The 10,667-nt window shown below is 39.0% G+C and overlaps 1 protein-coding gene across 3 annotated transcripts in view; it reads left to right on the top strand.

The window, feature by feature from the left end:
* Window positions 1-1,355: 1,355 nt before the first annotated feature.
* Window positions 1,356-10,667, top strand: part of PBK (PDZ binding kinase) — a 28,209-nt gene continuing 18,897 nt past the window's right edge. The window contains exons 1-2 of one of the 3 annotated variants that reach the window (XM_042934936.1): window positions 1,356-1,527; window positions 6,917-6,994. In XM_042934936.1, coding sequence (XP_042790870.1) covers window positions 6,937-6,994 — 58 coding nt within the window. In that variant the 5' untranslated portion in view covers window positions 1,356-1,527; window positions 6,917-6,936. Of the gene's footprint in view, window positions 1,528-1,671; window positions 1,860-6,916; window positions 6,995-10,667 lie in introns of those variants that run through there. The other 2 variants (XM_042934937.1, XM_042934938.1) reach the window with 2 other exon arrangements.

Raw genomic sequence — 10,667 nt, 5'->3', positions numbered from 1 at the left:
CTCTGTGCTGAGCGTGGAGCCTGCTTAATGCCCTCTCTCTCTCTCTCTCTCTCTCTCTCTCTCTCTCTCTCTCTCTCTCTCTCTCTCTCTCTCTCTCTCTCTTTCTCTCTCTCTCTCTCTCTCTCCCCCTCCGGGTGCCTTAACTTCAATCAGTTAAGCCTTCAACTTTGGCTCAGGTCATGATTTTGGGTTCGTGGGTTCAAGCCCTGCATTGGGCTCTGAGCTCCCAACTCAGAGCCTGGATCTTGTTTCAGATTCTGTGTCTCCCTCTCTCTCTGTCCCTCCCCCACTCACACTCTGTCTCTGTCTCTCTCAAAAATAAATAAATATTTTAAAAAAGATGATGAGGTTTATATTATGCCTCTATAAAAAAAAAAAAGTTAGCGTGCAAATAGGAAGGTGCAATGAGATTATCTATGCTTAGCAGAGGGTGACCAAATTGGAAGGCCCTGGAGGTGGAGGGGTGTGTGTGTGTGTGTGTGTGTGTGTGTGTGTGTGTGTGTGTTGGAAGAAAGTTTGAGCACATTTGTTAAAGAAGGAATCCAAGTTCAACGTGGGTTCAAATTCTGATTCTACCATTTATTAGCTCTGTGACTTTAGGCAAATGACTTAACATCTCTGTGCCATAGTGTCCTTAATTGAAAAGTGAGTTTACGATCATAATGACCTACAAAATAGTCTTTTTTGTATAATGGTGTGTGTGTGTGGGTGTGTGTGTTTTCTTAGGGCATTTCCTCATCCCTCCCCTCCTCCTCCTACCCCACAGAGTCTAAGCTCTTCCTGTTCAGGAGGTCATTCTATGACTTCATCTGTGTGCCTCTTGTAGTAACTACTATAGTCCATCCTGTGCAGTGGCGTTCCAGACACACCTGGCAAATGGTAGGTGCTCTATGAATGAAATGAACAAATGTTGAACTGAAAGTGGTCATTACAAGAGTTAGCAAGATTTCTAAATAACTATTTTTCTTCATAGCCAAAAATAATTGTTACTCGAGGCTAATGCATTTCTAGTTAGAGTGTTTCATGACCAAATAAATCTGTAATAAAAATTTATATAATGATCATCACACATTTTGAGACCACTGTTTGTAATTGGGGAAGAATTTCAGCCTTAGCTACATGTATAAATACTCTTTTTAACCGGAGTTGTCCCTGTGGAAGGCTGACCGTGGCTATAAAAATCAGTTTGTCCTTTCTTGAGCTTCTTCCTTTTATTTGTCTTCAAGGCGTCCCCGTTTGATAGCAAGATACGCTCGCGGAGACTAGAAAAGGCCGGGAAACGACTTGCGAGAACAAGCGAGAACGGCTTGTTATGTCCTTCGCGCCACCCCGTAGTTTGCGGCCTCGCAGGGGCGGCGCGCGCGGTTTTGAAAGCGGGGAGTGTCCCGTCGCAACGGCTGTTAACAAGTTCGCGTGTTGGTAGGTGGCGGGGCGCTGAGGCAGCCGCTGGGGGTCTTGTTGGCGGCCACGCGGGATCAGTGTTCAAGATAGCCTTGGCCTGGACCTCTCCACCCCAGCGCGGCTGCGGTAAGGGGAGCTTTTTGCGGACCCCCGACCACGCGTGGGCCCGGGTTGGAGCCGAACGCGCCCCCCCACCCCCACCCCCACCCCCAGCCGACTCCTCTGCGTTTGCTTCGTGACCGTTCAGGGGCCAAGAGGGAAAGGTGAAGACGTTGGGAATGTGGCGTTACACTGGGAATGACTTTTCGAAAAATGTTTGCGACCCAAACCCGAGTCTGAATCACGGATAGGGTGGGGATTTCAAGAAAGAAATTGCCTTTTCTCAAGAGCAGCCTAGCCATGTGTACTTTTAAGGAATATCCGCAGGAGAAGGTGATGGTGAGCACCCATCTAGCAAGGTGTCTGTATTTTACAGTTGGTTTTATAGACCGTGTAGGCCTGGGACTCTGGTGTCTGTCTGCTTGAGGTTGGACCCCAGTGTGTAGGTACAGCTTAGATGCACCAGATTCGAACACGGGGGCGCGTGCCTGGTGGAAACGGCGGTTCATTACCCCGCAGCCGAGTGAGTCTCAATTCCAGCTCTTAGGGGCAGCTGGAACTGGTGAAGGATTTCTGGTGGGAATGGAGAGGGTGGGGATTGAGAAAGAGGAGTAGGAAGCACACTTCCCCTCTTTGAACGTCTCACCTGATGTTGCTTTCATTTTTCAAGTGAGGTGACTGAGCAGGTGGAAGAGGGATTTTAACAACCAGCCCGCTATACGCTCTTGGATCAGGGGATGAACAGTCATGTGACTCTACGTGCAGGAATCCATAGCGTGTAAAGTGTACAGGACCCTAGAAATAGTCTGGTCAGAACTTTGCCTTTCTTTTTCAGTCTACCTTTCCTGCCCATTTTCCTTTTTTCAATTAACGCTACCAATTCTCTCATTTTGTTGTTTTTTTCTTTTTTTCCTGTCTATCTATACACTTTAGCTTTACCCAGTAGGATCCATGTATTTGTTTAGTCCTAGGGTGGCTTAGGGTCCAAAAGTTATTGACATCTGATCCAATAGATCTTTTGATTAGCTTGCTGAGCTCTGTTAATTTTTAAATACTGCTTCTTAAACAGTACTTGATTTTTTTTAAATATCCTAAATACTCCATAGACTATGAAATTTTGCCTAGCCCTACTACTCTCATTTTTAATGTATCTTCATGTAAGATAATCACAATTTTATGCTGTTACCTTCGTAAGGATTTTGTGATTTAGATTACAATGGTTATTTAGCAATTAATATATAGATAGATCTATATACAGAGAGAGATTATATATAATATGAGAGTTTGGGCTTGTGGCCAGAAGCCATCTGTCAGACTGAGACCTAAACTGTGTATAGATGCCTCAGGCATCTTTTTCCACGACAAAACACAGTTTAGGCATAGATAGGGTGTGGCCTCTTTAGATGTAAGTAGCTTGGAGTGGAAAGTGGAACTGAGTCCTAGAGTGTTCTAGAAAGTAATGTTAAAAGACTTGTTTAGGGGCCCTTGGGTGACTGTCAGTTAAGTGACCGACTCTTGGTTTCTGCTCAGGTCATGATCTCACGGTTCATGAGTTCCAGCCTCGCATCTGGCTCAGCATCCATGGTTACTCTTGGTTACATGAGTAACATGGTTACATCTCAGGTTACTCTTTTCCTCATTTCTTACATTCATTCCTCAGAGCTCTGTGTTTTCTATCTATATATACTCTTTAGGTGATCTTATCCAGTCTCTTGACTTTAATACCATATACATGCGAATGTGCCACAACTTTGTATCTTCAACTTGGATTTCAGACCTATATCCAGCTGCCTACTTCACATTTTTACTCAAATGTTTAATCAAGCATTCAGAATTGAGTTCCTGATTTCAGTAATGGCACCTCTGTTCTTTCAGTTGCTCAGTCTGAAAACTTAGAGCTATCCTTGACTTTTCTCTCATTCCTAACAAAAATCCAAACATTAGGGAATCTTATTGGTTCCAGATTCATAATAACATCCAGAACCCAGCAAGAGCTGAAATCCTTATGGTGACCGAAGCTCTGTGAAAGAAGCTGAAGTCTTTATGGCTTCAGTGCTCTGCTTGATTTGCCATCCTTCATCCCCAAACTCTTGTTTCTTCATTTCCTTCTCCCTTTTCCTAGTCCTGCCCTCTCAGCTTTTCCTTGAACATTTATTTCTGCCTCAGGGCCTTTATATTCACTACTTTTGTCCTGCATACTTCCCCTAGATGCAGCTCCCCTGGGCTAGCTCCCTCACTTCCTTCAAAGGAATCTCTTCGGATGAACCTCCTTTGACCACCCTAACTCAGATTTCAAGCCCTTTCCCAATACTCTGCCTCCCTTCACTGGTGTATCTCCCCTGACTATATATCGTTATCTTATGTATTTCTTCTACTGTTTGTTTGGGTCTTGTTCACTGCTGGGTCTCCAGTGCCTAGAACAGTGCCCAGTACATGGTACATGCTCAATAAGTGTTTGCTGACTGAGTGAATGAAGAGTAGCTTCCTTTAGGTAGACAGAAGTCTTAGAAGGTCATCGCAGTGCCCCTTTTACAACTTCTCGTGAGGGTAGATGAATGAAGATGGATGAAGGGGAATCAGAACCACGTGGGGAAATTACTTCCAAAGTAGAAGTAGCTGCTTCAGCCCACTCTGTTAAAATAGTTTATCCTTCCTGAAAAGTATGAAACTTGTTCTGAAAAAACGTGTTCCTCCCTTCCAGTTAAACGTTTCACTTGGTAAAATTAGTGTATACTTGCATGGAAAGGGGATCTTTGGTGTTCTAAATTCAGGTAAATCCAAAGATAGTGGTGACTGTAGCTACTTTAAAAAAAAAACTACAAAGGTCTCATTAATAGACAAAGCTGGGCCTTTAAGGTGATTTTTCTTGGCAGAGTTTTTTAAAATGCTATTTCTTTGGGCTCTATACAAAATTTAAACATATGGTCTCTGTCTCCCAATATTTAATTAATTAATTAATTTTTTAATTATTTTTTTAACATTTATTTATTTTTGAGAAACAGAGAATGAGCAGGGGAGGAACAGAGAGAGACGGAGACACAGAATCTGAAGCAGGCTCCAGGCTCTGAGCTGTCAGCACAGAGCCCGACACAGGGCTTGAACCCACCAACCGTGAGATCATGACCTGAGCCAAAGTCAGTTGCTTAACTGACTGAGCCCCCCAGGCGCCCCATATTTAATTTATTTTTTAATTTAAATTCCAGTGTAGTTAGCATACAGTGAATACAGTTAGAATATAGTTATATTCATTTCAGGTGTACAATATAGTGATTCAGCAGTTCTGTATATTACTCAGTACTCAAGGTAAGTGTACTTTAAAAAAAATTTTTTTTTTTTACATTTATTTATTTTTGAGAGACAGAGTGAGACAAAGTGAGAGTGGGGGAGGGGCAGAGAGAGAGGGAGACACAGAATCCAAAGCAGCCTCCAGGCTCTGAGCTGTCAGCACAAAGCCTGATGCGGGGCTTGAACCCACAGACCATGAGATCATGACCTGAGCTGAAGTCGGAAGCTCAACCGACTGAGCCACCCAGGCACCCCAAGATAAGTGTACTCTTAATCCTCTTCACCTATTTCACCCATCCTCCCCATCCTTCCCCCTGGGAACCACCAACTTGTTCTCTATAGTTAAGAGTCAGTTTTTTCGTTTGTTTTTGTTTCCCCCTTCCACCTTTGTTCATTTGTTTTGTTTTTTGTAATTCCACATATGAGTGAAATCATAAGGTATTTGTCTTTCTCTGACTGGCTTATTTCACTTAGCATTATACTCTCTCGATCCATCTATGTTGTTTTATGTGGCAAGCTTTCATTCTTTTTTAATGGCTAATATTCCATTGCATGTATAAACCACATCATCTTTATCCATTCATTTATTGATGGACAGTTGGGTTGCTTCCATTATTTGGCTATTGCAAATAATGCTGCAATAGACTTCAGGGTGCATGTATCCCTTTGAATTAGTGTTTTGATATTCTTTGGGTAAATACCCAGTAGTGAGATTACTGGATCATAGGGTAGTTCTATTTGCAATTTTTTGAGGAACCTCCATACTGTCCTCCATAGTGGCTGCACCAGTTTGCATTCCCACCAACAATGCATGCGGGTTCTTTTTTCTCCACATCCTCATCAACACTTGTTTCTTGTGATTTTGAGTTTAGCCATTCTGACAGGTGTGAGGTGATACCTCATTGTGGTTTTGATTTGCATTACCCTGATGGGGTGATGATGAACATCTTTTCATCATGTGCCTGTTGGCCATCTATGTCTTCTTTGGAAAAATTGTTCATGTCTTCTGCCCATTTTTAATTGAATTATTATTTGGTGTTGTATAAGTTCTTTATATACTTTGGATACAAACCAAGCAAGCTTATAGACATGTAGTGACAGTTTGCTTTACAATAGATCTGATATGAAACCTAACTTTTTTTTAAAAAGAAAAAGTAATATTTAAAGTTTTTATTTAAAAGATTCCTTAAGAAATATGTTACAGAAGAAATAAAAAGCTTAGATTAATTGCTTGTATATGAAGTATGTACATTTTCTGTTAATAGATAATTTTTACAGAATTTATTGAGATATAATTCACATAAAATAAAATTCAGTTTCTGAAAGGATATAATTTGGTGATTTTATTAGGAATAGTCAGAGTTGAATATGTTAAGTCAATACCTAATTTTAGTACATTTTTATCATCACAAAAGAATACCCCGTACCCACTAGCAGTCACTCTATGTTCTCCATTCTCCTCAGCTCCTGGCAATTACTAATCTATTTTCTGTCTGTGGATTTGCTTATTTTGGACGTTTTGTGTAAACAGAATCATGCATGTGGCGTCTTGTGTCTGGCTTCTTTCCCTTTAGCATAATGTTCTTAAGGTTCATTCACTTTGCAGTATACATCAGGACTCTTTCTTCTGACTGAATAATATTCTCTTGTGTGTGTTGTATACCGTATTTTGTTTTTTCGTCATCTGATGAATACTTCTATTTCCTTTTTTTGGCTATTATAAATGAATGCCTCTTGCATAGACAAGTTTCTTTAAAGCTTATAAAAGACCTATGAACAATGGCCCCTGGGAAGTGTGAGAGGGAAACTTAACTTCACCTTTTTGTACTAGGTGATTTTTTTTAACCAAATGTATATATTACCTTTTTTTACCAAGTGCATGTATTGCTTTTTAGTTCAAGCAAACAAATAAATAAACAGTGACCTTGGGTAAGTAGTTGTACCTCTCTAGATTTTAATTTTCTCATTGTAGATAAAATTAAAGTAAATATTTGTTATGGTCTTTTTCAGTTCTCAAATTTTATGTTTATATGATAAAATGAGTCATAGTGTTATAGGATTTTTTTTTTTCATGAATGAGAGTTGTATTCTGCAGAACTGGAGTGTAACTTTCAATTTGTTTTCATCATAGGACCTAGAGTGATTATTACAATGGAAGAAATCAATAATTTCAAGACACCAAGCAAATTATCTGAAAAAAAGAAATCTGGTAAGATATAAAATCTTTCTTCATTGTTACTGCTATTAGAAATGTCTTAGTATTGTTAGAGTTTGATCCTCTAGTTATTATTTATCATACACAAGTAATTTTAGCATAAGTCTTCTTTATAATGTTGATTTTAACAAGACTTATTTTGTAGGCCAGGGTTTGGCCATCTTTTGGCTAATTTTGTTGACCTCCTAATAGATTTGGAGGTTCTCCCTGGTGAAGAATCAATTTGAACCATTAAGGAACTACTTTATCTTTCCTCTTCTCATACATGCAGTGCTCCTGGGAGGGAAAGATATTTTCTAAGGCAATTCAGTGGATAAAGGGTAATCTTTTCAACAAATAGTATCCTGAAACCATGCTAAAGTCACTTATTCTATTAGCTTTTTTAGAGATTGCTGAGGCTATTATATACATAGTAGGTACTGTCTTAGATAAATAAATACAGTGTTACTTTTTTTCTTTACCAGTCTGTATTTTATTTCCTTTTTCTTTCTTTATGTCACTGGCTCTAGTATATTTTTTAATAGAAGAGGTGCAAGTGGATACTTGCTTATTCCTAGTGAAGTTAGATTTTGGTTTTTCATAGTTATCCTTTATCAGGTTGAGGGATTTACTTTTATTTTCTTCTATTCTCCTTCATCAGGTTGAGGGTTATTATGAATGGATGTTGACTTTGTCAAGAACTGTTTCAGAATCTATTGGGATATTTTGCTTTTTTAGTTTTCAAGGTGGTAAATTATGTTAATTTTCAAATGTTAAACCAACCTTTCATTCCTGGGGTAAAGCCAGTTTGGTCATGATGTATTTTATACATTGCTTCAGTCAGTTTGCTAATATTTTCTATGTTCATAAGGGATATTGGGCTGTAGGCGTCTGTTTTTGGAATATCTTTCTGATTTTGGTATCAACGTATTCTATATTCATAAAGTAAGGTGGAAAGTGTTTCTTTCTTCTTTAAGAGTGTATGTAGAATGATAGTTTTTCCTTAACTGGTTTTCTTCCTTTACTGATAGTAAAGCCATGTGGCCTGAAGTTTTCTTAGGAGGAAAATTTTAACTGTGCCTTCAGGGTTAGTAGGTATAGGGCTCTTCAAATCATTTATTTCTTCTTGTGTAAGCTTTGTTAGTGTTTTTCATAAAATTTTTTCACTTTCAAGTTGTCAAACTGTTATCCATGATATACTCTTAATACCTTATTACCCTCCTAATGTCAGTAGGGTCTGTGGTGATATCTCCTTTTTCATGTCTGATACTTGTATTTTACATTTTCTTTCTTGACTTGACGCTTATCTATTTTGGTGAATGTTTCAGGCACTTGAAAAGATCATACTTTCTGCTGTTAGGTACAGTGTTCCATGAATATCATTTAGGTCAAGCTGGTTGATTTACTTAGGTTGTTTCGTTCATCTTCTGTATCTTTACTGATTTTATTTATTCTCTTACTGAGAGAGGTGTCTCCACCTACAATTGTGGATTTATTTACTTTTGAGTTCTATCATTGGTTACTTTATGTATTTTGAAGCTTGTTGCTAGACACCTATACATTTAGGATGGTTATTTCTTTTGATGATTTACCCCTTTTTTTAATTAAAAAATTTTTTTCTAATGTTTATTCATTTTTGAGAGAGAGACAGAGAGCATGAGTGGGTGAGGGGCAGAGAGAGAGAGAGGGAGACACAGAACTTGAAGCAGGCTCCTGGGTCTGAGCTGGCAGCAGAGCCCAATGCGGGGCTCGAACCCATGAACCGTGAGATCATGACCTGAGCCAAAGTTGGACGCTCAACCGACTGAGCCACCCAGGCACCCCTGATGATTTACCCCTTTACTATTATGAAATGTCTTTCTTTATCCAGTGTTGTACTGTTTCAAGTTCACTTTATGTGATAGTAATAGAACCAATCCGGTTTAATTTTGATTAGTGTTTGAAGCATATGTTTTCCAAGTTTTTACTTTTAACCCGTCTGTGTTTTTCTATTTAAAGTAAGTTTATTATAGACAGCATGTAATTATGTCTTGTTTTGCTTATATCCATTCTGAAAACTTCTACCCTTAATAGGACTGTTTAGTCATTAGCCATATGTGCTGATTTAAATTTAGGTTCAAATGGGGCGCCTGGGTGGCTCGATTCGTTAAGCATCCAACTTCAGCTCAGGTCATGGTCTCCCCATTTGTGGCTTCAAGCCCTGCGTAGGGCTCTGTACTGACAGCTCAGAGCCTGGAGCCTGCCTCAGATTCTGTGTCTCCCTCTCTCTCTGCCCCTCTCCCGCTCACACTCTCTCTGTCTCTCAAAAATGAATAAACATTAAAAAAAAAATTTTTTTTTGTTTAATTTAGGTTCAAATGAATTGAAATTAAATACAATTACAAATTTAGTTCCTCAGTTGTACTACTTTTCAAGTGCTCAGTAACCACATATGCTAGTGACTACCATAGTGGACAACACAGATACAGAATATTTCCATCATGACAGAGAGTTCTATTGGACAACACTGTTTAGACTATTTACCTTTAATGTAATTCCCTGTGATTGGATTAAATCTATTTTGCTATTGTCTAATAGCTCACTGGTGATTTCTTTATATTTTTCCTTTATTTTTACTATTTTTACACAGAAAGAGTATGAACACACACGAGAGCATGTGCGAGCAGGGGAGGGGCAGAGGGAGAGAGAGAAGCTCAAGCAGGCTCCACACACAGCAAGGAGCCTGACAGGGGACTCCATCTCACAACTGTGAGATCGAGACCTGAGCTGAAATCACGAGTCAGAAATTTAACTGACTGAGCTACCCAGACACCCCTGTATATTTTTCCTAATCTTTTTTTTTTTTTTCTGTGCTTCATCTTGGTAGTTTTTGTTGCTTTGTCTTAAAATTCAGTTACTTTCTCCTCTAAGATGATGTTATTCTTATCCATTGTATTTTTTATTCCTTGAAGTCCCATGAGGTTTTTTGTTTTTTTTTTTTTTTTTTTACATCTTCTTTGCTTGTTCTTACATTTTCCTTTACATTACTGAGTATATTTTTTTAAGATTTATATTTTAAGGTTCTTAACCTCCGAAGTCTCCGTTACTGTTATTTTATGGTATATTTCTATTGGTTTATTTTTCTCCTGGTATGGATTATCTTTCTCCTTTCATGCCTGGTAATTTTTTTCGGCTGCTGGACATTTTACATTGTTGAGGGCTATATTTTCTTGTTCCTTGCAAGGGTGTGTGATTTTGTTATGGTCCAGTTACCTGCACATTATTAGCTTATTTCTTTTGAGGCTTTGAAGCTTTATTCTAAACCTTTTCCTTGGGCTAAAATATAGCTATACTATTAAATTGTGACCATTTAGAGGACTTTAATCAATACCCTGTGTGTTACAGAGTTACCACACTCTGGCTGATGGTGAGAGAACTATTCCTAGACCTGTGTGATCTCTGACTGTCGTTGAGTCTACTGCTTGCATTTGGTGCTTTTCTTGACTTTGGGATGTTCTATTCATCGTATGTCAGATAACCAAACACACAAAGGGCGACCTCTTTTCAGCTCTCTGGAGCTTTCTCTCTCATTTTGTGGCTCCCTGTAGTTCCCTGCTCCACAAATTCTAGCTTCTTAGGCCTCCTTGACCCCTGATCTCCATCTTCTAAATTTGATTAAGATTTCTGGGCTCTATTTCTTTGTGCTGCA

This window comes from Panthera leo, chromosome B1 (assembly GCF_018350215.1).
Source record: "Panthera leo isolate Ple1 chromosome B1, P.leo_Ple1_pat1.1, whole genome shotgun sequence".
Classification (NCBI taxonomy): Eukaryota; Metazoa; Chordata; class Mammalia; order Carnivora; family Felidae; genus Panthera; species Panthera leo.
The sequence above is the reverse complement of the archived record's forward strand: the minus strand, read 5'-3'. Positions and strand labels throughout refer to the sequence as shown.